Consider the following 15,937-nt stretch of genomic DNA (forward strand, 5'->3'; position numbering starts at 1 on the left):
ACAAGTGGTTCCAGGTGGGCCCTTTCGTATGTCTGYGGCAGTRAGTTTCAGACTCATTGGCTCTCATTTGTGTTTACAAGGATATTTTCCATCTGGATCCTTTAACCTTTAAAGTGACAGCAAGTGCTTTTGATCTACACCATCCCAGAGGCTGAAATGTGAGATCTAAGAGAGACCAAGACACTAATTGTGATTCAGAGCTCCTAATTGCTTTACGATTGCTACTGATTGGAATCAGGACGGGAGTCAACAGCAACCATACTTGTGACTTTGTGAATGAATGAGAATGGTAAAGGCACTTGCTCAAGCTTTTTTGAGGTTGCTGTGGATTCTCCCCTTGGCAAAGTGTAAGATCACAGGTAAGGATAAGATCTCTCTATCCGCTTTTGAAGGTAGTGGTGCAAGAATTGTCAGGATAGGCTCATGGGTCAAGGTTCAAGGCACAGGATGTCTTTAGTGTAAGGAAACAAATAATCTGACTACTTTAAATACTTACATTTGATCTAATCTTAAAATACATCTCTATCTAAAAACATTCCTTACCCCAGGACACTTCAATGGGTGACTGTCCAGGAAAATAAAGACAAGCAAACTTACTTACCTGGTTCTGATGGAGGTGATTACGCCAAAATGTAAACCTGTTTGCATGTTGTCCCGTCAATAAATAATCAGATCTATGCAGAAACAACGTACTCCTTTTTCTTTATTTTCCTGGATAGTCACCAGTTTGAAGTGTCCTGGGGTAAGGAATGGTAGTCACCAGTTTGAAGTGTCCTGGGGTAAGGAATGTTTCCCTTTTTGTTCAAGCGGGGCTGAACACTTTTTTTCTCTACATATCTTGTTCATGGAACAGATGCTTTTTGCATTGTGTCCCTTTCACTGCACAAGAAATCATAGTTCTTCTTGGCAAAACTAAAACGAGACAGACATCTGAAAAATAACAAGAACTACTTTAACATGTGGTCCCAAAAGGAGAGGGATTTTCCATAAGACAAATCCAGTGTAAAGTATTAGTTTAAAGAGAATGGTTGGGCCAGGAGTTTTATGAATACAAACAACCATTCCTATACAACAGAAATTACATATTGTCACTGCACTGTTCCTGTAACTTGTCGATGAAGTCTTTATCCACCCTCAGCAAATCTGAGGATTTATGAAGTAAAAACATCCTTCAAGGCAATGCTGAGCCTCTATTGCTGTGCATGTGGAAATATGTTGTCCACTTCCCTGTAAATTCTTGAGAGGTGGTCAGTCAGTGGGCAGTGAGCAGGAGTCGAGATGTGTTCTCTCTGAGGAATCCAGTAGCCCACGGCGTCTGTGATAGCTGGCCCTCTGGCCCTCGGCATGCCTCTGTTTGTTCTGGTTGGGAGACTAGGGAGGCCGGGTCCCACTGTCCTGTCCAGTATTTAGACTGGCCAGACCATGCTGGGAGCCAGGTCAGCTGTCTCCTCTGTTTGGAATGTTGCTGAGGAGATGAAAGACTCACAGTCCCACAGGGACATCCTTGACTCTTTACACATTTGCACACATGCTAATTCTATATAGTCATGCACTATATTTGACTCTGAGTGGGTGCCCTGTCTATGAAGGACTTCACTGGTGTTACCACTGTTATAAGCCCATAAATTCACCTGTGAACATGGATGTTACGTTTACTCATTCACAGTGCAATGTCTTGTTGCAACCACATTTAGTGCAAAACAAATGACTGAAAAAAACAGATGTTGAGAATAGGCTGTGTGATTACCAGTTTCAAGGGTATTATCTAATACTTATCCAGTCAAACTCTGCATTTAACTCAAAAATTGTAATGTATGTATGTAATGTTTGGCTTTAGATGTGCCACCATAACCATAGGTGCCGGCGTTCTGAGTTGTGTGGTGGCTAAAATGCTGGGACTGCATGTTACAGTTGGGTAAGACAAAACATAGTGAATGTTTCAGAACCGTGAGAATAACACAACCTATAGCAAGATGGAAAAAGGGGGAGAAAAGTTCACTCATTACCATGAGGTTTCAGTACACGTGATCTACCGATATGGAAAGGACATACTGTGAGTAGGTGTTGTGGGCTGAAAGAAAAGGATAGGAATGGAGAGAACATTTAGTTAATTCCACCTTCTACTGCAGTGGGCTAAATAGGGGGTCACACATAGTGTTTCTTGGTAGTCTTAAATCTACTTTGAAACAAAATTATATACCTCAAACACATAGTTATGGGCTTTAAAAAATAATATACCTGTACCATATCAGATATGGAGTTGAAATGTATTACATTTTAAGTTTGCATTGAAATATTGCACTTTATATACGTCACRGAAGACTGAAATATAAAATATAACAAAACCGTTTGACATAGCAACACTGGATTTTTTGCGGGTTTTTTGAAAGARTGTTAACTAATTATTAAATGAAGGTCACCTTTTCCCAAACTGTTATCTCTCTACTTCTCCCTTAGATGCCCATTTGACATGCCTGTTCTCAGAAGACTGTGTGCTACCCTGCAGCTTCAAACCTAGCGGAAATGAGATCATCAGCTGGTACCGCCAGGAGGTACTCCTCCTCAGCCACTCCCATCAGGGTGGAGACCAGTCGGACCAGCCTTCCAAAGACCACCGTACCAGGATGTACCTGCTTCAGGACCAGCTATCCCGGGGCAACGCCTCGCTCCACCTCAGCCAGTGTGGCATCAAGGACCGAGGCCGCTACAGGTGTCTGGTTAACAGCACTCTGGGACAACAGGAGTCCTTTATCATCATGAAAGTGGAGGGTTAGTAGAACTGYTGGCGCTAGTATCGAGGCTAGAGTATGCTGCTGAGTATCCACTTCACATATCAAATTCTTTCAGCATAGCTTGTGGTAAAATACCCTCTGTTAAGAGACATGAATCATTGTTTGTCGACCAGCTGCCGCTGTATTGGAGCTGTTAGAGCTAGAGCCAAATTGCTAAACTGATGCCAAGCCAAGAGTCGAGTATTTGCTTTTGTTATTGGTTTTGTGACTTTGCTGTACAAAAACCTTTTGAATGGTTTTTGCTCTCAAATTCACTGTTTGTAGTAAAACCACTCAAGGCTGTTACTCTCTAACCTTGGCTCTCTATCACTGTTATTCCAGCTCCCATCAAGATGGTTACTATGGAGATAAGTAAGAACACAGAGATTCAGTGCCTGTCTAAGGATATCTTCCCTGCTCCCCGTGTGCAATGGTCCACTCTGCCACCTAAAGCCAACCTGAGATCCACCACACATATGGCACCCAACACTGAGGGCCTCTACTCTGTTCAGAGCAAACTGAGAATGTTTGGAAATACCCCCACTTACGTCTGCACCGTTAATTCCACATATGGATCACAGTCATGGAAGAGCTCACTACAAAAAGGAGGTACGGAATAATCAGCATTGTCTTTCTCATTCTCTCTTTCTCTCTCATTTTGCAGATGCATAGTTTATGGTTGATAAATTCTCATTAAAACAGTAATACACTGCTGGGAGTGACTGTTATAAAAATAAAAATAAAAGATTATTTAACCTTTTACTAGGCAAGTCAGTTAAGAACAAATTCTTATTTTCAATGATGGTCTACCAAAAGACTACAGGCTTCCTGCGGGGGCGGGGCAGGGGCTGGGATTAAAATGAAACACTACATAAAGAGAGACCCAAGACAACAACACAGCATGGAAGCAACACAACATGACAACAACATGGTAGCAACACAACATGGCAGCAGCAAAACATTTAGGAATTAGAACATTAGAATGGACAGTAACTTTCTTATGATGGGATTAAGGTCAGCCATTTTGTTCAGGAAGTTGGTCAACCATGGTTTGCCAGTGCTGTGATAAGATATGGTGTAAAATAATGTATATAGATACATTATTCAAATTCATTATTTTACACAGTATTTTTGTCAGCTAGCTAGACATTACATTTTTCAAATTAACTGCCAATATGCAAACATTCCATTCAAACAATGCGGTCAATCTACAGTCATACACTGGCTGTAATCAGTTGATGTCAGGACTTAGACAAGTTGTAAATGGACCATAATAGCACTCACAGCTTTCCAAGAAAAACATTTGAGACAATTCTGATCTGTTTACATACAGTACCAGTCCAAAGTTTGGACACACCTACTCATTCAAGGGTTTTTCCTTATTTTTAYTATTTTCTACATTGTAGAATAATAGAGAAGACATMAAAACTATGAAATAACACATATGGAATCGTGTAGTAAGCAAAAAAGTGTTAAACAAATCMAAAAAATATTTTTGATTTTAGATTCTTCAAAGTAGCCACCCTTTGCCTTGTTGACTATCAGACCTCAGGATACAGAACWGCAGGCAGGCTCAGRGAAAGGACAGGCAGAATGGTCAAAACCGGAAAGAGGAGACAGAGGGCTGTAAGACAGAGGATTAATCCTTGATACATGAAACATGGGATGTGTACGGAGAGTGCGGGGCAACAGAAGATGAACAGCGGGGGTCTAAGGATCTTGGAAAAAGGGCAGATAAAACGGGGGGAAAGTTTGCGGGACTCTACCCGGAGGGGCAGATTCCGAGTAGACAGCCATAYCCTCTGCCCAAGAAGATAGCGGGGAGCCGGGGTCCGGTGGCAGTCTGCCTGTCGAYGGTACCTGGAGGTAGTCTTGAGAAGAGCAGACCCGAGCTCTCTTCCAGGTACGGACGAACATCTGGGCAGAGGGTATGATGACCTCTTCCTCTTGCTCAGGGAAGAGCGTGGGTTGATAACCCATGGAGCACTCGAAGGGCGAGAGCCCAGTGGCGAGCAGGGAAGGGTGTTCCGGGCGTACTCCAGCCACACAAGTTGCTGGCTCCAGGTGGTGGGGTTGGCCGAGACGAGTCACCGAAGAGTTGTATCCAGGTCCTGATTGGCACGCTCCAACTGGCCGTTGGATTGGGGATGAAAACYGGAGGACAGGCTGGCCGATAACCCAATGAGTGTGCAGAACGCCTTCCAGAACCGGGACGAGAATTGACGACCACGGTCGGAAACCATGTCCACTGGAAGTCCATGGATCCGGAAGACGTGCTGCACCATGAGCTGGGCCGTCTCCTTGGCCGGGGAAGCTTGGGGAGTGGAATGAAATGGGCAGCTTTGGAAAACCTGCCCACCACCTTGAGGATAGTGGTGTTGCCATCAGACGGAGTGGGACCAGTGACGAAGTCCAGGGATATATGTGACCAGGGATATATGTGACCAGGGATGGTGAAGGACAGGAAGAGGTTGAAGTAGGCCAGCCGGGGCTTACCGAGGAGTCTTGTTCTGAGCACAGACAGTGCAGGCAGCGACGAACGGAGATGTCGGAGATGTCGGAGATGCCGGAGATGTCCGGAACTATGGTGGGCCACCTGCCACCCTGGCTCCGATGGGAGCCAGGGATACAGAGCCCAGTGGCCGAGTAGGGGAGCCAGGGTGGCAGGCAAGCCTGGAGGAATAAGCCCATTTGGGTCCGGCTGGGAACACTGCGCCACACGGACCTGGTTCTCTATTCCCCAGACGAGGGTAGCCACCAGGCACGAGGTAGGAAGAACAATTTAGGGGTCCGAGGGTGTAGAAGCGGGGAAATATCGGCGTGAAAGTGCGTCTGGCTTAACATTCTTAGACCCCGGGTGGTAGGAGATGGTGAAGTTGACCCGGGTGAACAACAGGGCCCATTGAGCTTGCCTGGAGTTGTGATACTTGGCTGGGGGAAATATTCCAGGTTCTTATGATCCGTCCACACTATGAATGGAAGTTCCGCCCCATCTAACCATTGTCTCCACTCCTACAAAGCCATCTTCACCGCGAGTAGTTCTCGATTCCCCACATCATAATTCCTCTCTGTGGCGTTAAAGCAATAGGAGAAGAAGACGCAGGGATGCAGCTTAAGTTCCAGGGCAGAACGCTGGGACAGGACAGCCCCCACTCTAACATCCGAAGCGTCTACCTCCACCATGAATTGACGGGACGGGTCCGGATGGATCAATATGGGAGCTGTGGTGAAGCGGTGCTTAAGGTCCAGGAATGCCCGGTCAGCAGCTGGGGACCACATGAACGGGACCTTCGGAGATGCGAGTGCTGACAAGGGAGAGGCCAGGGTGGAGAAAATGGTGATAGGAATTGGCGAATCCTAAGAAACATTGCAATCTACTACCGCTCTCACCTTTCCCGGATCCATCTGCACATTCCCAGCAGTGATGATGTATCCAAGGAAGGAGATGATGGAGCGATGGAACTCGCATTTGACAAACAGCTGGTTCTCCAGGAGACGCTGGAGGACTTGTTGGACGTGGAGAACGTGTTCTTGAGCTAAGCGGGAAAAGACGAGGATGTCATCGAGGTAGACGAACGTGAACCGGTTCAACATATCCCGGAGAACGTCATTAACCAGGGCCTGGAACACAGCAAGAGCATTGGTCAAACCGAATGGCATCACCAGGTATTTATAGTGTCCCCTAGCAGTGTTGAAAGCTGTCTTCCACTCGTCACCTTCCCGTATCCGTACCAGGTGGTAGGCGTTCCCCTAACTTAGAGAACATAGTGGCCCCCTGGAGGGGCTCAAAACCGAGGTGATGAGTGGGTAGCGGTTCTTAACCGTGATGTCATTGAGGCCCCGGTAGTCGATGTACGGGCGCAGAGTTTCGTCCTTCTTCTCCACAAAGAAGAACCCTGCCCCGGCAGGGGAGTCAGAAGGACGGATACCCCCTGCAGCCAAGGACCCGACAGTGAATACAGCCATCCCCGGGGTGGTAGTGCCCGAGAGAAGGTCAATCCCGCAGTCACAGGGTCGATGCGGAGGAAGCGAAGTGGCCCGGGCCTTGATGAAAACCTCCCATAGATCCTGGTACTCCGCAGGAATGGCAGAGAGGTCCGAGGCTTCTTCCGAGCCCAAAGGAAGACGTCCCGGGGCAGGCAATGGGCGTGGCAGAACRGGCTCCAGCCCATGATAGTACCAGCAGTCCAGTTGATAAGGGGATTGTGGCACTGGAGCCAAGAAAACACCAATACCAAGGGAACCTGAGCAGACTTGATGAGCATAAACTGTATAGATCACTGTGGTTCCCGGACTCACACAGGTGGATAGGAGTAGTATTGTGGGTAACTGTCAAGATAATTTTCATTCACAATGATAATAGCTAACAATCAATAAACTTTGACCAATCCCCGAGGTTTGTAAGACCTTGTCACGTTCGCTGGAATAAATATCGGACCAAGGCGCAGCGGATGTTGAGTTCCACATAATTTAATGATAAAGTGAAACTTAGCAAAGACAAAAACAAATAAATAATAAACTAACAACGAACTGTGACTACAGAGGTGCTACATGCACTAACTCAAAACAATATCCCATAAAACACAGGTGGARAAAATGCAACTTAAATATKATCCCCAATTAGAGACAACGATTACCAGCTGCCTCTAATTGGGAATCATACAAAATCACCAACATAGAAAAACAAAACTAGAACCCCAAATATAAATAATAAACTAGACTTACCCCCAGTCACGCCCTGACCTACTCTACCATAGAAAATAAGTGCTCTCTATGGTCAGGACGTGATAAACCTTGGGTTTAATAATAATTAGGCAAAGACTCAGCTTATGCAAAAGGTTCGTACAGTTTATTMATGAGAACGTTCTGAAGTCCATAATACAAAAACATCAATTTTATAACTTGCTCCCTACTCACGCGCATACCTCCACACAAACAGTAGATATCCTACGCACATACATACACACGAACAGTAGGTGAGTTCTCACCACTGTTTATCACTACCCAGCCAACAGTTCCACTCCCCCGAGATTAGAGGAACCTTGAGGAGGACTCCCTGTCCTATCATAAGTTTCTCAGAGTTCTAGCCAGKTCRGGTCAAACACAGTTGAAATGTTCTCGGTATTTTCTTAGGCACACACATACACACACATTTCTCTCCCTCACAGGTCTCTTCTGAACCTTGTTGGACTTATGTTTAATACTTTAATTATTCATTATACATGCTACATAAACTAATAATCACTAATTAGTTACGTTTCAGGGTGGGGTTCTTTAATCAGTACCTTTAAGCATATAATTCCCTTATCAGTAACCCTGCCTATAGAGCGCACATCCAGTGCTCTAACATCCACGTGACTGGAGAGGGGCTGAGTGGGGATGCCCAGCTCAGACACCAGGGTGGCGTCCATGAAACTCTCATCGGCCCCAGAGTCAATGAGAACCCAGGGAGATTTAGATTGGTCGCCCCACAGCAGGATGGCATGGAGAGGGGTGCGAGTAAGGGGAGAAGAAAAACTCTCCGTATGGCCCACCAGAGTACTCGTGCCTACTGATGAGCCTGGTCTTCTTAAAAGACAGGTTGACACACAATGACCGGCAGTTCCGCAATACAGACAACTCTGGGTGTTAAGTCTGCATAAGTGTTCAGCTGGAGACAGCCTAGCTCTGCCAAGTTGCATTGGGCTACGAAAAAGGGGAGTCAGCAGACCTCAGAGACTCTCGGGGGAACTCGGGTAAGCTTGGAYTCTCTCGGGGACGTAGACGCCGGGATCTTCCGGAGTTCCTYGGAGGCAAGGTGGGATCCTTAGGGCGAGAGATTGGGACCGGAATCAGACCTCCTCTCCTGCCTATGTTCCTGTAGCCGCCCATCGATTCGGATAGTCAAGGCAATGAGAGAATCGAGATCCGTAGGCAGTTCCCGGGCTGCAAGCTCATCCTTAACGTCCTCCGATAATCCATGAAGGAATGTGTCGAACAGGGATTCCGAGTTCCAGGCACTCTCGGCAGCCAAATCAACCGCATAGTCCACCACAATGCGGGAGTCTTGGCAAAGATGGAGTAACTTCTGGGCAGCCTCTCTCCCAGACAACGGAGAATTTAAAACCTTTTTCACCTCATCCACRAACTCCTCCAGGCTGAAACACTCGGTAGATTGTTGCTCCCACACCGCAGTAGCCCAGGAAAGAGCCCTCATGGACATTAGCGGTCCGAGGGGAAGGACGAGGGCAGGAGCTCAAAGATGAGGGAACACTGGGAGAGAAACACCCGACAGGTTCCTGACCGTCCAGCGAAGTGTTCCAGAGGGAGTAAGAGTTAGAGTGGAGCGGAGTTATCGGGAGCGGAGTTATCGGAGTTATCGGGAAGCCAGGGTGGCCTGGAGAGACGCACTTCTGACAGCGGTGTTACTGGGGGGCTGGGAGGCTACTGTCGTGGCCGGTGGACTCACAGATAATCCGCGGAATTGCTCCAGTAATGTATTCAAGGCACAGTCATGGCGTTCTGCCAAGGTCTGGAATCCATCCATAAGACCTCGGAGTAACTCCCYGTGTCTCCCAATGGTGGCTCCTTGGGAGGAGATGGTGTTGTGGAGTTTGTCCAAGTCTACTGGGTCAGTCATGGCCAGGTCGTAYAATCAGACCTCAGGAGAAGACCCAGATGCAGACAGTTTGAAGCAACAAAAGTTTATWAAAAAAACAGGTGGCAGGAAAACGACAGGTCAAGGGCAGGCAGAGGTAAGTAATCCAGAGCAGAGTCCGAAAGGTACAGAACAGCAGGCTCGGGGTCAGGGCAGGCAGAATGGTCAAAACTGGGAAAGCTAGAAAACAAGGACAAGAGAGAAAAACAGGAGTACAGGAAAAATGCTGGTAGGCTTGATGAGACAAGATGAACTGGCAACAGACAAACAGAAAACACAGGTATAAATGCACAGGGGATAATGGGGGAAATGGGTGACACCTGGAGGGGGTGGAGGCAAGCACAAGACAGGTGAAACAGATCAGGGTGTGACAATGACAGCTTTGCACRCTCTTGGCATTCTCTCAACCAGCTTCATGAGGTAGTCACCTGGAATGCATTTCAATTAACAGGTGTGCCAATCAGTTGTTTTGTGACAAGGTAGGGGTGGTATACAGAARATAGCCTTATTTGTAAAAATACCATGTCCATATTATGGCAAGAACACCTCAAATAAGCAAAGAGAAATGACAGTCCATCATTACTTTAAGACATGAAGGTCAGTCAATCCGGAAAATGTCAATAACTTTTAAAGTTTCTTCAAGTGCAGTCTCAAAAACCATCAAGCACTATGATGAAACTGGCTCTCATGAGGACCGCCACAGAAAAGGAAGACCCAGAGTTACCGCTGCTGCAGAGGATAAGTTTATTCGAGTTTACTGCACCTCAGATTGCAGCCCACATAAATGCTTCACAGAGTTCAAATATCTCAACATCTCAACATCAACTGTTCAGAGGAGACTGTGTGAATCAGGCCTTCATGGTCGAAATCCTGCAAAGGAACCACTACTAAAGGACACCAATAAGAAGAAGAGACTTGCTTGGGCCAAGAAACACGAGCAATGGACATTAGACCGATGGAAATTTTCCTTTGGTATGATGAGTCCAAATTTGAGCTTTTTAATTCCAACTGCCGTGTCTTTGTGAGACGCAGAGTAGGTGAACGGATGATTTCCGCATGTGTAGTTCCTACCATCAAGCATGAAGCATGGAGGAGGAGGTGTGATGGTGTGGGGTGCTTTGCTGGTGACACTGTCTGTGATTTATTTAACCAGCATGGCTACCACAGCATTCTGCAGCGATATGCCATCCCATCTGGTTTGCGCTTAGTAAGAATATAATTCGTTTTTCAACAGGACAATGACCCAAAACACACCTCCAGGCTGTGTAAGGGCTATTTGACCAAGGAGAGTGATGAAGGGCTGCATCAGATGACCTGGCCTCCGCAATCACTCGACCTCAACCCAATTGAGATGGTTTGGGATGAGATGGACCGCAGAGTGTAGGAAAAGCAGCCAACAAGTGCTCAGCATATGTGGGAACTCCTTCAAGACTGTTGGAAAAGCATTCCTCATGAAGCTGGTTGAGAGAATTCCAGAGTGTGCAAAGCTGTCATCAAGTCAAAGGGTGGCTACTTTGAAGAATCTAAAATATATTTTGATTTGTTTAATAGTTTTGATGTCTTCACTATTATTCTACAATGTAGAAAATAGTAAAAAATAAAGAAAAACCCTTGAATGAGTAGGTGTGTCCAAACTTTTGACTGGTACTGTATATTTTAGAGGCTATTTATACAGAAAATTGGTGTAAAACCTGTATAAACTGTATTTACAATTATTTGACAATATTTTATGTTGACAATAATTCTATTACACCATTTCTGATATATCCCATGTCTTACTTTTATTTTCCTGCAGGTGTGTTTTGGGTAAAATCTGGATTATATACCTCTATTGCCATTCGTTCCAATTAGAGTGGTTTGTATTTTGCCCTGACCAATATGGCTGCCATTTCCCCACCTTTCTGGAACCTTGAGGGTTTATGAAAACCCCTCTAGTAATTTAATAGGATCTCTATGGTAACAACGCCCTCTAGTGTTTAAGAGAGTGACTACAGCGGGAAGTCTGCTAAGGGACAATGATATATACCTTTTACGTTTACATTTAGCAGACACTCTTATCGTGAGCAGCTTACATAAGTTAGTGCATTCATTTTTGTACTGGTCCCCCGTGGGATTCGAAACCCACAAACCTGGCGTTGAAAGCGCCATGCTCTACCAACTGAGCCACAAATAAAATGCTTTCACTGGCTCACAATTCATAAACTTATTTCATCAACAGAGTTGATTGGAGAGGCAGGGCGAGAGCTGTCCATCCCTTGCATGGCTCCACAGAACTTCCAGAACTTTTCCCTCACCTGGACCTTCACTAGAACCAATGATAAATCCAAGGTCATCCTCAGCTATGTCAGCCAAACCAGACGGACCTCCAACTTCTGGGAGGGCCGGGTTGAACTGGAGCAGGACCGAGTTCTGATGGGAGATGGATCCCTCCTTCTTCACAACCCAGAGAGTCAGGAACACACAGGAACCTACACCTGTACATTCTCAGGCTTCCAGAGCAGACACATGGTCCAAACCCAGGTCGCCATCAGGTCAACATCACGGCGGTCGTTGACAGGTACATAAAAGTTATACCTTTAAATTATTTACACCTTATGTGCTTATTATGCATGCACGGTTATTGATGATAAGTGTTCACATCTTTACATAATGCTGAATTTTTCACACATTTACATTGTCCAAACGTCTAGACAATATGCCAAATGCTGAAGACCAGGTTGGGCGTACATGGGAAAGTCCCTCCAAGATGTGGGTTATTGCTGTAGTAGTTGCAGTGGTTGCACTAGTAACAACAGCTCTACTACTGTATAGAAAACAAAGAGGTAAGTATAAAGACAGGTCTTGACCCGGGCCTGCAGTGGGAGTATATCAGCGTATCAAAGAGATGTCTGCTATCCTACTGTTCACTCTACTATAACTAATGTGATGGAATACCTGAGAGTAAATGAATCACTTCTGAACACCATGCATTCTGTACTCATACTCACATGGCAATGAAGGAAGTGATGACTCATATGATTTATGAACTCCCTAGCCAACCAAGGGAAGGCTGATAGGACCACTCTGGAGGACACAGAGATGCAGCCAATGGAAACTAGTAAGTGAAGGTCTATTTTAGTAGTTGTCAGGACTCATCATTATATGGCCTTTGTCCTATTATAATCCAATCCAACAATCTTACACTATATATACAAAAGTATGTGGACACCCCTTCAAATGAGTGGATTCGGCTATTTCAGTCACAACCGTTGCTGACAGGTGTTTATAAAATCGAGCACAAATCCATGAAACCTCCATAGACAAATATTGGCAGTGGAATGGCCCGTACTTAAGAGCTCAGTGACTTTCAACGTGGGACCTAAATAGGATGCCACATTTCCAACAAGTCAGTTTGTCAAATTTYKGCCCTGCTAGAACTGCCCCGGTCAACTGTAAGTGCTGTTATTGTGAAGTGGAAACGCCTAGGAGCAACAACGGTTCAGCAGCGAAGTGGTAGGCCACACAAGCTCACTGAACGGGACCGCCAAGTGCGGAAGTGTGTAGTGCGTAAAAATTGTCTCTCCTCGGTTGCAACAAACTGCCTCTGGAAATAACTGTTCGTCAGGAGTGGTGTACAGCTTGCCGCCATTGGACTCTGGAGCAGTGGAAATGTGTTCTCTGGAGTAATTAAAGACGCTTCACCATCTGGCAGTCTGACGGATGAAACTTGGTTTGGCAGATGCCAGGAGAATGCTACCTGCACCAATGCATAGTGCCAACTGTAAAGTTTGGTGGAGGAGGAATAATGGGCAGGGGCTGTTTTCATGGTTCGGGCCTTAGTTCCAGTGAAGGGAAATATTGATGCTACAGCATATAATGACATGCTAGACRATTTTGTGTTTCCAACTTTGTGGCAACAGTTTGGAGAAGGCCCTTTCCTGTTTCAGCATGACAATGCCCCCGTGCACTAAGCGAGGTCCATACAGAAATGGTTTGTCGAGATTGGTGTGGAAGAACTTGACTGGCCTGCACAGAGCCCTGACTTCAACTCCATCGAACACATTTGGGATGAATTGTAAAGCCGACTCCGAGTCAGGCCTAATCGCCTGACCTCACTAATGCTCTTGTGGCTAAATGGAAGCAAGTCCCCGGAGCAATGTTCCAACATCTAGTGGAAAGCCTTCCCAGAACAGTGGAGGCTATTATGGCAGCAAATGGGGGACCAACTCCATATTAATGCCCATGATTTTGGAATGTTCGATGAGCAGGTGTCCACATACATATGGTCATGTAGTGTATCTGATTTTATCCTATTCTGCAAGGCCAAAACAAAAGCGACTTGTGTAGCCTTCAGCCCAGATACCTTTAGCCTTAACAACATTCATAAAACATAAACTTTTCTATCATTTGAATGAATTTATCTGTATACTAAAGTTCTTATTTATTCACGTTTGGTTGAAGTACACTGAAAGGAAATACTGCTGGCTTTAGAGTTATTCCTTCATTGGCTAATACCTATTGCCCTGCCTTACTAATGGGCCTTTCCATCTCTCCCTCACAGTTAAAACATCTGATGATTTGCCAATGGATAACTGCCAGCTGACAGCAGGACACAACAACGGCCATACATAGCTCTGACTGACAAGACGTACTAGATGACAGTCATACTGTTCCTRATCACAGACCTGACATCATCAGTCAACCATGCATTTGTAGCTTGACTGATAGTTAGAAAATATGCCCATGGACAACAACCCACATGTTTTGCTCAAGGGGGGAAATGATATCATTGGAGAGTACTGTTCTACAGTGGAGCACATCTGTGTTCTAAACAATTGGATAACTGTACAGTCTTCATAATTTACATTAAAGTTTTGAATGACGTGTTCATTGTAGCAGTCATCTGTGAGTGTCTGAACAGTTGTCAACTCTGAGATACCTTACCCTTCTAAGGTATCTAACTAGCTACAGCAGGCTACCGAGACAGAAATAGACATTGCCATGCTGTTCGTAATGGAGCGTAACATTTTCGTCCCGAATTTGAGCTTTCGTTTTAACAACATGACCAAACAACTTTGGAATTCTATATCGGACAAAATGCGTGTTGCAGGCATATTTTGATATTTAAGATTGTGAAAATGTTGTACAGTTATTCCCTCTTAGAAAAAACGGTTCCAAAAGGGTCCTTCAGCTGTCCCCATAAGAGAAYACTTTTTGGTTCCTGGTAGAACCCTATTTTTGGGTTCCATGTAGAACCCTCTGTGGAAATTGTTCTRCATGGAACCAAAAGGGTTCTAACCTGGAACCAAAAGGGTTCTACCTGGAGGCAAAAATAGTTATTCAAAGGGTTCTTCTATGGGAACAGCCGAAGAACCCCTTTAGGTTCTAGATAGCACYTTTTTTTCTGAGAGTGTACACCTAGATGTGTGAGTAGAAGTATACTTGTAAAGGAAACAAAGGAATAACAGGGTAATCTTGTTATTTACCCGGCAACTGGCTGAAAATGTCACTACAGGTAAGAATACTACAAATGTTGATTATCAGAAATATTTGATTGCAATTATATAACATTAKCCTCTGGAATCTAAACTTCTATTTAAGAATACGTAGGCATTATATATAAAAAAATAAAAAAAAGTCCATGTCTTGTCTCTCTGGTGACCTGTCTCTACTCTGAGGACTGTGTGCTGCCACGTAGCTTCAAACGAAATGAAGACAAGGAGATTCATTGGTACAGACAGCAAACACCTGTCCATAGCTACTACGATGACATTGACTAGTTACAATTTCAGACTGAACATTTCAGTGGAAAGACATCTTTGTTTATAGACCAGCCTTTTCATAGAAATAAATCAGTCCTACTCAGGAGGGTAGATGTTTCAGATGAGGGTATATACACTACCGTTCATGACGACCAGAGGTGAAATGGTCCAGGTTAGCTTCTGCGTTTAATTCGTCCGAAGGAATGAAGCGTCCCAGCAGGCCTGTATATACTCTGGAGCGGGATCGATTTGGAGGTGGAGGGTCATCATGGTCTGGGGCGGTGTGTCACAGCATCATCGGACTGAGCTTGTGGTCATTGCAGGCAATCTCAACGCTGTGCATTACAAGGAAGACATCCTCCTCCCTCATGTGGTACCCCTCCTGCAGGCTCATCCTGACATGACCTCTCAGCATGAACAATGCTACCAGCTATACTGCTCGTTCTGTGCGTGATTTCCTGCAAGACAGGAATGTCAGTTGTTCTGCCATGGCCAGCGAAGAGCCCGGACCTCAATCCCATTGTGCACGGCTGGACCTGTTGGATCGGAGGGTGAAGGCTAGGGCCATTCCCCAGAAATGTCCCAGGAACTTGCAGTGTGCTTGGTGGAAGAGTGGGGTAACGTCTCACAGCAAGAACTGACAATCTGGTGCAGTCCATGAGGAAGGAAATGGACTGCAGTATTTAATGCAGCTGGTGGCCAACACCAGATACTGACTGTTACTTTTGATTTTGACATGGGCTTTTCTTTTCAAAAACAAGGACATTTCTAAGTGACCCCAAACTTTG

The 15,937-nt window shown here is 45.4% G+C and overlaps 1 protein-coding gene across 1 annotated transcript; it reads left to right on the top strand.

The window, feature by feature from the left end:
• Positions 1-14,275, top strand: LOC111951198 (HERV-H LTR-associating protein 2). The gene is made up of 7 exons (XM_023969262.2): positions 1-359; positions 2,458-2,769; positions 3,114-3,380; positions 11,627-11,965; positions 12,099-12,230; positions 12,443-12,505; positions 13,949-14,275. Exons 1-7 carry the CDS (start codon positions 281-283, stop codon positions 14,017-14,019), a joined length of 1,263 nt encoding a protein of 420 aa, XP_023825030.1. The 5' UTR covers positions 1-280; the 3' UTR covers positions 14,020-14,275.
• The last annotated feature ends 1,662 nt before the right edge of the window (positions 14,276-15,937 follow it).

Source organism: Salvelinus sp. IW2-2015, linkage group LG23 (assembly GCF_002910315.2).
Source record: "Salvelinus sp. IW2-2015 linkage group LG23, ASM291031v2, whole genome shotgun sequence".
Lineage (NCBI taxonomy): Eukaryota > Metazoa > Chordata > Actinopteri > Salmoniformes > Salmonidae > Salvelinus > Salvelinus sp. IW2-2015.

What these genes read in the sequence shown, in the direction of transcription:
- LOC111951198 (XM_023969262.2), top strand. Translation starts at nt 281, where the DNA reads ATGAGAATGGTAAAGGCACTTGCTCAAGCTTTTTTGAGGTTGCTGTGG. An exon ending in GGCAAAGTGTAAGATCACAG is followed by an intron (nt 360 to 2,457) that starts GTAAGGATAAGA and finishes CTTCTCCCTTAG; the next exon opens with ATGCCCATTTGACATGCCTG. An exon ending in GATGCAGCCAATGGAAACTA is followed by an intron (nt 12,506 to 13,948) that starts GTAAGTGAAGGT and finishes TCTCCCTCACAG; the next exon opens with TTAAAACATCTGATGATTTG.